Source organism: Camelina sativa, chromosome 9 (assembly GCF_030686135.1).
Source record: "Camelina sativa cultivar CO46 ecotype springtype chromosome 9, ASM3068613v1".
Taxonomy (NCBI): domain Eukaryota; kingdom Viridiplantae; phylum Streptophyta; class Magnoliopsida; order Brassicales; family Brassicaceae; genus Camelina; species Camelina sativa.
Genome location: NC_141888.1, coordinates 41,697,753 through 41,711,595, shown reverse-complemented (window position 1 = coordinate 41,711,595; position 13,843 = coordinate 41,697,753). Strand labels below are relative to the sequence as shown.

Below are 13,843 nucleotides of genomic sequence, written 5' to 3'. Positions count from 1 at the left end.
TTTAGTTACAAAAATAAAAGACTATAATATTTTGAGAATCCATTTTTTTATAAAAATGTGGGACTAATGTGTTAAATGACACGACAATAGTTAAAAGATTAATATACTAATAAGAACCTCATCAAATTTTACAAAAATTTGTAGAAAATAAATTTGTCAGCATATTTATTTTTTCGAAGAAATATTTTTTTGTTCCAAAAACAAAGAAATTATTTAAATATAATTTCTTTTAGAAATTTACAAAAAGTTTTCTATCAACCAACTCGATCTTTTTATTACAAATCTAGTCAATCGAGAGTCGTTCAACAACTATTGGAGTTTTCCAGCCCCATGAGCATTAATCCTCATACTTTAGCAAAGAGCAATGCATCTGAATTTTGAGTTCGGTACAAGCTTTCCGATTGATGAGAGTATTATTTCATTAATAATTTAGTATCTTTTGAAAATAAACATTTTAGTTACAAAAATAAAAGGACTATAATATTTTGAAAATCCAATTTTTTATAAAAATGTGTGAAATGTGGGACTAATGTGTTAAATGACATGACAATAGTTAAAAGGATTAATATACTAAATGGAAAAATATTTTGAGAAATGAATTTGAAATTACACCGTAAACATTATAGTAGAAGGACTAACAAGAACCTCATCAAATTTTACAAAAAACTGTAGAAAATAAATTTGTTAGTATATCCATTTTCTCTAAAAAATTTTATTTCTAAAAAACAAGAATTTTTTTAATAAAAATTATGTAAAAATTTACAAAATAGTTTTCTAACAACTACCTTGGTCTTTTCGTTACAAATCAAGTCAATGGAGAGTTGTTCAGCAACACTATTAGGGTTTTTCAACTCCATGAGCGTTAACCCTCAAACTCCATTAGAGAGCAACACCTTCTGAATTTTGAATTTGGTACAAGCTTTCCAATTGATGAGAGTTTTATTTCATTAATTAGTTTATATCTTTTGAAAATAAATATTTTAGTTATAAAAATAAAAGGACTATAATATTTGTAAATCCAATTTTTTAAAAAAATCTGTGAAATATGGGACTAATGTGTTAAATGACATGACAATAGTTAAAAGGATTAATATACTAAATGGAAAAATATTTTACGAAATTACACCATAAACACTACAGTAAAAGGACTAATAAGAACCTCATCAAATTTTACAAAATATTTGTAGAAAATAACTTTGTCGACATATTTTTTTCTTAGAAGAATTTTTTTTTTTTCTAAAAAGAAGAAGTTTTTTAAATATAAAATTTTGTTGGTACTCCCTTTGTCCCATTATTTAAGAGCTTTTAGACTTTTTTTCTTGTTTGATTTTTTTTTTTTTCATATTTCTATGCTCAATTTATAATGATTTCATAATATATGATTATTTAAATTCTGTAAATTTTCTGTTGGTTGAAATTTACTAAATAAGAAAATATTTATTGTTTCTTAATGTTTAATCAGTTAAAAATTGGACAACAGAATAAAAATAAAATAAGCCGACAAATAAAAAATTTAGCGTGAAGCCCACGAGGGATTTTTTGTGGGGCCCACTCTTCTCCGCCCCAAATCACGAGATCTCTCATCTCTCCGAATCTTTTCTTCAGCTTCTAAAACCCAGAACCTTCTTTTGCCGGCGAGGCGAAGGAAGAGTTTGCTCTGCCCTAAATCCAACTCAGAAATCGATGATATAATGCTCCCAACGTTCAACGGTTCAAAAATCATACGAAAAACCCAACCTTTCCCTTGTCTTCTCTCGCAATGACCTTATTCTCAAGGTTCGTCTCTATTCTCATATTCAGAGTCCTCTTCGTGGTTTCTTAATCCGATTAGTTTTCGACTATTAGCCGGAGATTGCATAGATTGATTCGTAGGTTTTAAAAATCGAGTCTTTGTACATAAAGTTGTGAACTTTTCTCTATAAAAGTCTTCGTTTGATTAGATCCTTCTTTGGGTGGGTTTTGGTTTTGGTCTTTTTGCAGATTTTTGATCACTGGAGTGGTGAAGAGAACTCTGTTCTCGAATCAGAATAATAGAACAGCTATTAGGGTTTCTGTAAGGTTGCCACAGTTCAGAATTCAGAGTCATGGACATCATTCATTGGGTCTTCTTCATAATGTTAAAGGAAGCTGTTTAGGTAATTATCATAATCTCGCAAGGAGGAGCTATTCGGTTTTATCTGCGAGCAATGTAGTTAAGCAACATGCTCAAGCCTCTTGGGAAAGGTTTCTTTATAGAGTAGCTATGAATCGTACTTGGAACTTGTCTCGGATAACTCAGATTGCTCAAGTGGTTAGCTTGTCTTTAGCCCGTTCTCACTTTTTGTTACCTGGTTTCTTGGCTCTTACTTTGAGAAAAGTGGCGTATGCGCAAAGGGTGGCTCCAAGTCCTGTGGTGTATTCTCCTTCAGCAAGCATTTCTCCTTTTAGGAGTTCGTTAAACTTCCCTATCGTTATCTCGTCTTTAATGATTTCTGCGGTCAAAGGTGTTGTTCTGTTTGGGAGAGCTCTCTATTTAGCTGTTTTTTTCTCTCCAAATGTTATAATGGCGTTGTTAGAATTTGCGTGTGGTCCTCGTTTTAGAAAGCTACAGTATGAGATCCTCCATCGAACTCTGGAAAGAGCAGGTCCTGCTTTTATCAAATTTGGTCAATGGATTGCCACACGACCTGATCGGTTTAACAAGGATCTTTGTTTGCAGCTTTCAAAGCTTCACAGTAATGCTCCTGAGCACAGTTTCGCGTTCACCAAAAAATCTATTGAAAATGCATTTGGCCGTAAACTCTCTGAGATATTTGAGGAATTTGATGAGGCGCCTGTGGCGTCTGGGAGTATAGCTCAAGTACACCGAGCTTCCTTGAAGTTTCAGTATCCAGGACAAAAGGTGAAGTCCTCAGAAGTTGCTGTTAAAGTTAGACATCCTAGTGTTGAGCAAACGATGAAGCGAGATTTTGTGATCATCAATTTTGTGGCAAAGCTAACTACTTTTATTCCGGGGTTGAATTGGCTTAGATTGGACGAGTGTGTGCAACAGTTTAGTGTCTACATGTTGTCCCAAGTTGATCTCTCAAGGGAAGCTTCTCATTTGAGTCGGTTTATATATAACTTCCGTGGATGGAAAGATGTCTCTTTCCCTAAGCCCATCTATCCACTTGTACATCCCGCTGTGTTGGTTGAGACATATGAGCACGGAGAGAGTGTGGCTCGTTATGTAGATGGCTCAGAAGGACATGCACGGCTCAAGGCTAAAGTAGCTCATATCGGAACTCATGCTCTCTTGAAGATGCTCCTGGTTCTACCTCTTTCTTCACTTGTATCTTTTTCTTCATTTCGGCCACTTACAACTTAAAAGTTGCTTTGATTCTTGTTTTTCAGGTTGACAACTTCATTCACGCTGATATGCATTCAGGGAATATTCTTGTCCGGCCAAACAATACTCCAAGAGGTCTTTTCAGATCGAGGAAGCCACACATCATTTTCCTAGATGTAGGCATGACTGCAGAACTCTCAAAAGTTGACCGAGATAACCTACTAGGTTTTTTCAAGGCAGTTGCACGTAGAGACGGAAAGACTGCTGCTGAACGAACACTAAAATTATCTAAACAACAGAACTGTCCTGATCCACAGGCCTTTATCCAGGTGAGATCTCTTGCTCTGTGTGTCTTCTCTTACATCATTCAAAGTTTCTTCATATTTCGTAGTGTTTATATACAATACACATTTTGACAGGAAGTAGAAGAAGCATTTACATTTTGGGGAACAGAGGAAGGAGATTTAGTCCATCCAGCTGATTGTATGCACGAACTATTCGAGAAAATGAGGCGTCATAGAGTTAATATCGACGGCAATGTGTCCACTGTGATGTTTACAACATTAGTTCTCGAGGTGATTACATCAGCGCTTTACAGTCTCTTAGATGTTTTCAAGTTTGCTTCAAATCTAACAACACTGAGGTTTCGGCTTAATTCTCTTTCGTTTTTTTTTCAGGGTTGGCAACGAAAACTCGATCCAGGATACGATGTGATGCGTACGCTACAAAAAATGCTGCTGAAAAGCGATTGGATGAAATCACTTTCTTACACAATCGATGGACTGATGGCTCCTTAGTCTGAAAAAAGGTTTCAATCTTTATTCTTTTTACACCATTTTAACATTGAGTGCCAGATTTTGTTTTCTTTGTCTTAGGATGTGAAGAACTGAAACATATATTTAAAGAGTAATACAAAAGAACATTGAGTTCCTTTTTTTTTTTGGTGTTTTTTTCTTCTTCATTTCTTTTGCTTATTCTTTCATGTTCTTCATCATTCTAAAAACAGAGAATTTGTTGTATTTTGTGCGGTACATATCGGCTAAAAATCTGATTGATTTCAGAATGATGCTCGACACTTTGCAGTTATTACGCAATAAACAACACTTTGAATGCTCAGTGCCACATATTAGTTGAAATGAATCCAACAGAACATAACTTGTTACACCCACTAGTTACATTTGAAATAAATAAAAAAATGTAAAATTTTAAACAAAAGCTGAGAAATCAATTTCTTGAAAACACACTAGTAACAAAATGAGATGAATTGAATAATTTTGTGCGCTTTGGCACAGAAAAATAAAATACAAATAGTACTACAAAATACTACATTCGGCCTTAGTTATATCCCTAAAACGAATCGTTGCCAATGAGCCAAAGCCAACCCAAACAAACACCAGCAAAGATCCCTCCCAATAGAAACACGCACATCAAATTCCCTAACGCATTTGCTTCAGGTCCCTATACAAAATTTGATCGAACCAATTTAACATAACCGGTATTAAACCAAATCAAACCGAGATTGATTTATTTTGTAAGGGGGAGAGAAGTGAGCCAAGTGACTTACATTGTAACCCTTTGGTGCAGTGCTGAAGATACAAACGGTTAAATAACCGTTAGTCAACCCCAAGAAAGAGGTGAGGAAAAGCATCCATCCTTGATCAGCGTATTTAGCCGTAAAGTAAAAGGCCGGGACGAGCAAGAAACGTGCCACAACGCAAACAGTGATCCATTTCCTCGACTCTATTGTTAACCCTTTGATCGAGGGAATGAACCTAGCGATTGCATCCCATCCATTGTACATGGCTACTAGAACTGGTGCATACCTTTTTCAACACATCAAAACATATAAATGGTTTTTTTTTTTTTAATTTATGTAACCACACTATCAGCATGGAATAATTTGTTTTTATGTTAATGATGCATACCAATCGCCTAATCGATGTTCTCCTGTGTTCTCGTATAGAAATCCCGGGAAAATCGATAGTGTCACGACGTAAATCAAGAATAGATTGATTTCAAGATCTATGTTTTCCCGTAATAACTGCTTCTTGGTTAGTTTTTGGATCTTGGACTCGTCCATTTGTTGAACCTTTTACAAGAGAGCTAGCTAAATCAGCCGAATAAAGAGCATAGTATATCAGATTAAAATAAAACCGAAAGATAACCTGTTGAGCTTGGTCTTGGAGGCCAGCTGCGGCCAGATCCGCAGAAACGGTTTTGGCCCCTTCTTTACCAGCCTTGGCACGGTAGTATTTCACGATAGGGAGCTTAGCAAAGACTAATGTATATAGAAAAACACAGGCTAACTGGATCAATGTCGCGATTCCTATGAACAGCACTGTGGAATAAAACACATGATATGAGTATAATTAATATTAGCTTAATTTGTATAATATGTGACAAACTAAATTTTGAAATAAAAAAGATTTGTAGGAGAAAACATTACAAGGTCCTTTTCGAAGACCATCATGAGACTTGTCGAAGATTGCTTTTGTAATAAGCCTTAATCCGGAAGTTAGAACTCCAGCTATGCCTAAACCGCCCATGAAGGCCTGGATGAACTCGGGGCACATGTAGGACAAATCTCCAACCATTGCACCTTGTACAACAGCATCAGCGAGCCCAAAAACAGCAACAATCAAACACAAGACAACATATGCTGCTACGCTTCCACTGCCATGCGAAGCAAGATCCAACTTCACCAAACCGAATCAAATCAAAATCACTTTATATTTTTATAAAACCCGACATTGCAAAAGAAAGAATCAAATACTAGACAAATGAGAGTGTACTTACAATGATGAGACAAAAGGTACCAGCGGTATAAAGGCTGTACCCGAGAATGTTACGAAAGCGAGTATTGAGCTTAGCTTCTTTATAGGCAAGTGTTATTATAAACACATTCGCAAACAATTGGTAAACTATTGTTAACACCCTCGAAGGATGGTATTTCTGTTGTTAACCAAGAAATCAAACAAAACCAAAACATACAGAATCAAACGACTGAATCGTAATGTCTTGATACCGAAAAAGTGCTTAGATTCATACCGGAAAAATTTGATAATAGTAATCAGTGATGGTCAGCATTGCATTCCATGCCACGAGAGACCCTATACCTAGGATACAACACACAAGTCGTGCTACATTCTTACCCTGTTCATCAACAAATTTATTTCAGAAGTTGCACAAACACTATACATGATATTTAATATGTAATATATATTATATATATGAATGAATGATTGATTAATATGAAAGTGTTCACACTAACCTCGAGCCTGCTAGGGATATCCTCTGGATTACTCATCGGTGGCAATCACAAATCCTGTAAATTTTCAGAATCTTTAAAACAATACTTCATATATAAATTTTATTAGCAAATAAATGTAATAGAGAGGAGACAATTGAACGTCTTCTTAGGGTTTGTAATTCATATACAATCCCTAATACACATATGAAGCATTAGTTCAAAAGATAAGACGATGTTCTCTAAGAGACATAAGTACGTACTCGAATCGAGTGGGTTAATTAATTGTTGATTACGGCACTGTAACAAATGATACTTAAAACAAGACCTTGAAGTTTAATTGTTGATTTACGAAAGAAAAGGCAAAGAATATCAGAAAAAAATGGCACTGACCTGAAGGAAAACTTATTCAAAGTTGGCAGCAAACGATGATGTACCCAAACCCAAAAGATTCGTAACAATTTTTATCCGGAGAAGATTCGTTGACAGGTAAAAGCAGAAGTAAAATGTCTGTAATTTGAGAAATCTCGGCTAAAGTATAAAATAGATCTGATAAAAAAGGGAATATATATTTTACTTTAATAATAGAAGATTCTGTGTTATTCACTTATTCCACTGAATGCGTGTTAAAAGATATTAGAAGTTAATATTGTTTTATGGTTGAGATTGCTCTTATTTTAGGATTTGACCAAAATCATCCTTTACAGTTAATTGTTCCCTTCTCATAGAACATGTGTTTTTTTTTTTGTTTTTTTGTATTTTGTGTAGCAATATATATAAATAAGTGGATTCTCGAGTCAGATTCAGATCACATCCTAATTTTTTTAGTCTTCTTGAGGTAAAAAAATCAAAGAGATCCATGCATATTTTGATCAACAAGTAAAAATGAAAAAAAAAAAAAAAAAAAAGAGAATATATATTTTACTTTAATAATAGAAGATTCTGTGTTATTCACTTATTCCACTGAATGCGTGTTAAAAGATATTAGAAGTTAATATTGTTTTATGGTTGAGATTGCTCTTATTTTAGGATTTGACCAAAATCATCCTTTACAGTTAATTGTTCCCTTCTCATAGAACATGTGTTTTTTTTTTTGTTTTTTTGTATTTTGTGTAGCAATATATATAAATAAGTGGATTCTCGAGTCAGATTCAGATCACATCCTAATTTTTTTAGTCTTCTTGAGGTAAAAAAATCAAAGAGATCCATGCATATTTTGATCAACAAGTAAAAATGAAAAAAAAAAAAAAAAGAGAAGTCTTACAGATTGACGAAGGTTGTTAGGGAGATAACTATCCAAACACTTTAATACAAGAATGTTCAATTTCTGAAAAAGTTGTAAAACAAAATATTCGATGATGAATTCAAACGCAAATTTCAAATTTAAAATCTTATTATTTTAGTTATTGAGAAAAAGCATACTATAAGTTTAAGCAGAGCAGAAATTTTTTTCTTTTTAAGTGTATATATATAATCCTAGAAATTAGAACGGAACGACAACAAGATATTATTAGAACGGATCAACTAATAGTTTAACACAAACCCAAACCCTAAAAAATAGTAATCGTAATGAGAACAAAGTAACAAACAATAATCGCCGCACCATCCGACCATCGGGACAAAACAATTAAAACAGATTAACCTAAATCAATTTTTTACTAGAATATTTGTCGCATAGCTTGATTCGTGAGTAGGGTTCGTAACAAATGTAAATCTTCTTCTTTTTTGTTCAACAAATCTTCTTCTATTTTGTTCAACAAAGAAAATAACGATAACAGTTAAGAGAATCATCAAAATTAAAATTAATAATTAAGATATATATATATATATATATATATATATTGGTAATGATCAAGATTTAAAAGTAAATTGAAAGAAATCAACCCCAAAAAATATACCTTAATCAAAAAAAAAAAAAAAAAAAAAGCGAAACCTAAAAAAAAAGAGAAATCATCATGATGAGAAGTTGAGAACAAACAACAGTCGCCGCATCACCACGAAAATAACCGAAGCAAATAGAAGAAATGAAGCTAAAAATCAATACACTAATTTATTTATTTAGATAAATATCGTTTATGTAACATGAGAATCGTTAGAAGTCGACGCTGCTGCCTAAGAGCTTCCCTCTTCGTCACACGACTCTTTTTATCACACTTACGTTTCACAGAGGATAATGCTTTCGACATCGATGTTAGATCGAATGATGTATCTTTCTTCTTACTAGTCGGAACAACAATCTTGGTTGGCTTCTCGCTTGCATTGTTGATAGCCTCTTTAAGCAAACTTAGATCAAACCGAGAATCACAATCATCGTTGATCTCAATATTTTTTTTTCTCTAAAGTTTTCTTTGATTGTGGCTTCATCTTTTTTTTTTTTTTTTTGGTAGAGAATCAAAAGTAAATGATGGTATAGATTACGAGAGAGCTAATGTGTGTTACATTATTTATATAAAACATGTAAAATGGGCCATATTGGACCTTACAAGTGTTTTTATTAACAAAGGCTTAACTAATAACTAGGCACGAAAATGCATGAATTCTATTTTCATTTTATTTTTCAATTTATAGCTTTGGATGATTTTGGTTTATTATAAAAGAATATCATCAATAGTTCTACCAAAAAAAAAAAGAAGATCATCAATAAAATAGTATTTGGATACCCTACTTCAAAAAAAATGGGAAAAAGATAAACTGGATTCTCTAGATTTTAGGAAAACGAATTATTTATCATTTTACATTAATATTATTCTCATATAAACATAATGCGTCAATATTGAAAGTTAGGTATTGATATTTCGTCGTCGTTGAGAATGTTTTCTCGTTCAAAGATATTGTTTATTACATAAACATATTATTTTGTAAATACTGAATCTCTCTAAAAGGAACTATTGGTTCCTAGTAGCCAAAGCCAACCGAGGCAAACACCTGCAAAAATCCCTCCTAACATAAAACCTACCAGCAAATTTCCCAAAGCATTCGTCTCCAAAACCTGTCAATAGTATAAAGTATAATGTCAATAAGAAATTTTTTTGTTGTCAATAAGAAATTGAATTCACCTAAATAAATTGGATTGCAACTTAGTAGATTATAATCATAAATCAATATTACTAGACTCATGCACTTGTGCGAAGTAGAATCTTTAAAACAAAAAACAGGAATATCTTGATAGAGCTAACTTACATTGTAGTTGCTTTTAGGTGTAACTGCCATAACGCACACGGTTAGATAGCCGTTAGTAAATCCCAAAAAAGATGTTAGCGATATCATCCAACCTTGATCCGCATTTTTTGCAGTGAAGTAAAAAGCCGGGACAAACAAGAACCGCATAAGCACTCACGCAGTGATCCATTGTTCCGATTTGAGTTTTAGGTGTTCAATAAGAGGAATATATCTTGAGAAAGCATCCCACCCATTATACGAAGCAACAAGTACAAGAGGGTACCTATATGTTAAGAAACAGAAAGAACATAACCAAATATGAATTCATGGATAATGAAACCAACTGATGAGAAAAATATAGGAAGTATATACTACTACGAATCAATTATGAGAAAATGATTTTTTTAGTGACATTTGTAGAATTTGCGAATTTTTTTAACTCTTTCAAATTTGCCATTTTATTATATCTAAAACACAATTTTACACATATATTTTGGTTAATTTGGTTATATCTTCTTGTAGGGTATATAGCATTTCTTATTAAGTGTATTTTATGGAAAAAAAATCCCAAATGATTAGTTTTTTAAGTAAAAAAATGGTTAATTTCAAATTTTTTTTTGGGAAAATGGCAAATTTTAAAAATGGTGTGCCAAAATGGTATATTGGACAAAAATCCCTACTACTATTAATGTTTTACTTTTTTCATACCACCTAAAAATCGAACAAAAAAATCTAATAATAATATTTGTCAAAAAAAAAAAAATTTGCCAAAAACATACCATGAACCGAGCTTATGTTCTCCAGTATTCTCATACAAAAATCCAGGAAATATCGACAATGTTAAGGTGTAGATGAGGAAAAGATTGATTGCAAGGTTCCTGTTTTGATAGAGCAACTCTTTGTTGCTTAGCCGACTGGTTTGTTTTTCTTCCGCTTCTCGATGGATTGATTCAGCCTTCGCATAGTAATACTTTACTAGTGATAGCTTTGGAAAAATGTGTACGTAGAGAACAATGCAAATGAACTCGATCAAGGTCGAAAATGCCAAAAACAACACTGCAAATCATGATCTGAAATTAGTTTATATAAAATTATTAATTTTAAAAAGTTTTTATGTGAACATGTACTTAGCATTGACAAAGAAATAAGTCAAGTACATAGAGTTACATACAAGCGCCTTTTCGAAGACCGTTGGGAGATCTATCGAATACTGCTTTGGTAAGAAGCCTCAAAGCAGATGTTATAGCCCCTGCTATGCCAAGACCCGCGATGAATGACTAAAGAGAACATTATAAATCTTAGTTTTAAAAATTATAAATGAAATTTTGTGGCTTTATCAAAATTTATTATAACAACAGAAAAACACCTGAATAAATTCGGGGCACATGAAAGATAGCTCTCCGACCATGGCACCTTCAACATGAGCATTAGCTATTCCAAAACATGCAACAATCGAACACAAAACTATGTACACAAATAAATCTCCTGCTCCTTTGGTTACCAAGTCCAACTACACAAATTATAGGTGAAAATTAAAAAGAGTGATGTTGCTGTATAAAAAATTATCTAAGAAAGGTCTTTCGAACGAATTGCATACATGTAGAAAATTACTCACAATAATCAAAAGAAGAGTGCCGATAAAGAAAATAGTATAGCCGATTGTAATCCTCTTTTGATTTTTGTTCGTTTTTCCCATGAAAACCAAGATGCATATAGTTCCAAGGACAAATGGCTGGTAAACCAAAGTAAGAACCCTCGAAGGATGATACTCCTTTAATCAATTAAATCATGACGAAAAGAAAAGAACATAAAAAGAAAATGTTAGATCACTAAACAATGGCAGATGTAGAACATCAAATAAAAGATTAATAATATAATTAGTAATATAATGAAAGTTTAATAGCTTCGTAATGTTATCTACATATTGTACGATGACATGATTAAAACTAAAGATATATATATATATATATATATATATATATTTTTTTTAATATAAACTTTAGTTTTCAAAGTTAGTAATTCATATAATTGCGACATGTGTCAAGTATATCGATAATATTTTGACATGCGTGAAAATAATTTTTATTTAATAATTATAGGAAAATTAAAAAATCCTTAAAAAAATAATTACAATTAATATTTTTGAAAAGTATATAAAACCAAAAGTAATCTATTATATCACTAAATCTAATAGGAAAATTATCTATTAAATTACAAATTTCAATAGGAAAATATGTGCAATTAATAAGGAAAATATTTGCAATTAATAAGGAAAATATTTGCAATTTAGTTGCAACTATTATTTATTATTTATTGTAATCATATAGTAAAAAGAAATCTATACAGAAAGTGATTAAAGTATAAAAAGGTTTAATGTGTTAAAATTATTGATTAACATAATATAAAAAAAAAATCAAAATAAGAAATTAATGACAGAAAAAAAGAAATTAATGTATTTTCTTAAGTTTTTCAATCAGTGAATGATTTGATAGCGTATTCAATCTTATGTTATTATATAAACATTGGTTTTCAAAGTTAGTAACTCATGTGATCGCGACAAGTGTCAATTTTAACAATCAAAGTTTTTGTCATGTGTTATACAAAAACTTTGTTTTAACATATTTGTAAATTATAAGAAATTAAAAATTGAAACAATTTAATAATTATAAAAGATAGTTCATATATGTATATAAAAATAATACTAATTCTAATTTTAAATTACTAATTCTCTAAGAAAAAGAATTAAGAAATTATACAATTAATTACTATAATACCACAATTAACTAAAGAGATTATACTGTCAATTATTAATCATAAAAGAAAAAGGATTGTAGATACTCACCTTTAAATAAAGAGATTATACTGTCATTTAAAATTTCACATATTTTCGAATGTATGAATTTTAATTTGGTTAAGTTATGTATGTAAGAAATCCTAAATCATCAAGAAGACATACTTACCGGGAAGACTTGGTAGTAATAATCGGAAATGGTGAGGATCGTGTTCCATGCCACAAGTTGTCCAACTCCTAGGATACAACATACTGCCATTGCTTCAAACTTAGCCTAGTCCATATATTCATCCATCATAATCCAAAACAATTTTGAAACATACCTTGATGAAAACTAAGCACATAATGTAAATTTAATAACCTCAAGCTTCCTTGGGATGTTCTCAGCTTCAATGTCCATGTTTTGTTTACTTTCTTTTAATTACAAGACAAATTGAAAGAAAAACAAAAAATGTGAGCAAAGAAATTAAAAAGAACAAAGGAAGAGAAAAGAATTAAGAGTGATGAATTGATGATGATGATGATGATGATGATGTGAAAACTCGAAGAATATGTAATGAGAGATATTAAACCAATTGACTTGTTAAAAATGCTTCATACGTGCATAAAAATAATTTATAAATTACAATATGTACATGTTTTTCGCAATTCTTTCACTAAATACCATAAAAGAAAGAAGAAAAAAAAGATAACCATAAGTCCATAAACTGTGATATCGTGTTAGACGTCTCAGCCACGTACCACTTAAATAAAAACAAGTACTAACACATGAATACACGCTGACATTATAAAATGAGATCGTTATAAGCTGTCTAGTGTTTGAGATAATTCATTGGCCAACATTTTGGACAGCTCACAGAGTATGTATTTGTATCTTTCCCACAACTTAGCATTTAAATTCATGGAAGACCACGAACTAATTCAAAAGATTTAGGAGAAAGTTTCATCTAACAAAACCGAGAAACCGACTCTCATCTAACAAAAGAGAGAGGTTCATAGCCTAAAAAAGAATATTTAAATTGATAGATCAATTAGAACTTAAAAGCACTTAACCTTAATGTTACATTTCCATTTGATCTGCCTATGGAAGAAACCCAAATTGGATCAACTCAAATGGACGAAAGCAAGGGCCAAAATAGAAAAAGTAGTGTCTCTTAGTTGTAGCAAAGGGTACATGCCATAAGAATTGTAATGTACTCCCTCATGTTTTAGTAATTTTTACCAGGATTAAGAAAACAATTAATGGTGAATTGTTGTTAACTCATCCTAATAAATGATGTACTCTTCGTATATGTGTTTTTTTTTTTATGCCATTTGACTTTTTCCAATAATTGTAACC

General features: G+C 31.8%; 3 protein-coding genes across 5 annotated transcripts; 1 reads left to right on the top strand and 2 right to left on the bottom strand.

Moving 5' to 3' along the window:
- The first annotated feature begins 1,515 nt into the window (after positions 1-1,515).
- Positions 1,516-5,245, top strand: LOC104714489 (uncharacterized). 2 transcript variants are annotated; one of them, XM_087467675.1, is made up of 6 exons: positions 1,516-1,776; positions 1,981-3,289; positions 3,373-3,636; positions 3,727-3,882; positions 3,985-4,115; positions 4,892-5,245. In XM_087467675.1, exons 1-5 carry the CDS (start codon positions 1,760-1,762, stop codon positions 4,102-4,104), a joined length of 1,866 nt encoding a protein of 621 aa, XP_087323801.1. In that variant the 5' UTR covers positions 1,516-1,759; the 3' UTR covers positions 4,105-4,115; positions 4,892-5,245. The 2 variants fall into 2 exon arrangements, with proteins under 2 accessions (XP_087323801.1, XP_010430178.1); XM_010431876.3 differs by lacking the exon at positions 4,892-5,245 and having other exon boundaries at positions 3,985-4,243.
- On the bottom strand, positions 4,557-7,077 carry LOC104714488 (equilibrative nucleotide transporter 7-like). Its single transcript, XM_019230252.2, has 9 exons — positions 6,948-7,077; positions 6,579-6,632; positions 6,356-6,460; positions 6,104-6,259; positions 5,754-6,003; positions 5,473-5,645; positions 5,233-5,396; positions 4,872-5,130; positions 4,557-4,765 (listed from the first exon to the last, which is right to left on the bottom strand). The coding sequence occupies exons 2-9, from the start codon at positions 6,612-6,614 to the stop codon at positions 4,655-4,657; spliced, it is 1,254 nt and encodes a 417-aa protein (XP_019085797.1). The 5' UTR covers positions 6,615-6,632; positions 6,948-7,077; the 3' UTR covers positions 4,557-4,654.
- Positions 7,078-9,325: 2,248 nt separating this feature from the next.
- On the bottom strand, positions 9,326-13,211 carry LOC104714487 (equilibrative nucleotide transporter 3-like). 2 transcript variants are annotated; one of them, XM_087464995.1, is made up of 8 exons: positions 12,866-13,211; positions 12,674-12,778; positions 11,329-11,484; positions 11,080-11,223; positions 10,885-10,990; positions 10,493-10,769; positions 9,735-9,996; positions 9,326-9,543 (listed from the first exon to the last, which is right to left on the bottom strand). In XM_087464995.1, exons 1-7 carry the CDS (start codon positions 12,902-12,904, stop codon positions 9,888-9,890), a joined length of 936 nt encoding a protein of 311 aa, XP_087321121.1. In that variant the 5' UTR covers positions 12,905-13,211; the 3' UTR covers positions 9,326-9,543; positions 9,735-9,887. The 2 variants fall into 2 exon arrangements, with proteins under 2 accessions (XP_087321121.1, XP_087321122.1); XM_087464996.1 differs by lacking the exons at positions 9,326-9,543; positions 9,735-9,996 and having other exon boundaries at positions 10,711-10,769; positions 10,885-10,962.
- Between the last annotated feature and the right edge of the window lie 632 nt (positions 13,212-13,843).

Coding starts and splice junctions, on each gene's coding strand:
- LOC104714489 (XM_087467675.1), top strand. Junction 3,290..3,372: donor CTCTCTTGAAGATGCTCCTG/GTTCTACCTCTT, acceptor CTTGTTTTTCAG/GTTGACAACTTCATTCACGC. Junction 3,637..3,726: donor ATCCACAGGCCTTTATCCAG/GTGAGATCTCTT, acceptor ACATTTTGACAG/GAAGTAGAAGAAGCATTTAC.
- LOC104714488 (XM_019230252.2), bottom strand. CDS start 6,614: ATGAGTAATCCAGAGGATATCCCTAGCAGGCTCGAG. Junction 5,646..5,753: donor TGGTCTTCGAAAAGGACCTT/GTAATGTTTTCT, acceptor TTTATTCCACAG/TGCTGTTCATAGGAATCGCG. Junction 5,131..5,232: donor GAACATCGATTAGGCGATTG/GTATGCATCATT, acceptor GTGTTGAAAAAG/GTATGCACCAGTTCTAGTAG.
- LOC104714487 (XM_087464995.1), bottom strand. CDS start 12,904: ATGGACATTGAAGCTGAGAACATCCCAAGGAAGCTTGAG. Junction 11,485..12,673: donor ATTACTACCAAGTCTTCCCG/GTAAGTATGTCT, acceptor AATTGATTAAAG/GAGTATCATCCTTCGAGGGT. Junction 9,997..10,492: donor GAACATAAGCTCGGTTCATG/GTATGTTTTTGG, acceptor CTTAACATATAG/GTACCCTCTTGTACTTGTTG.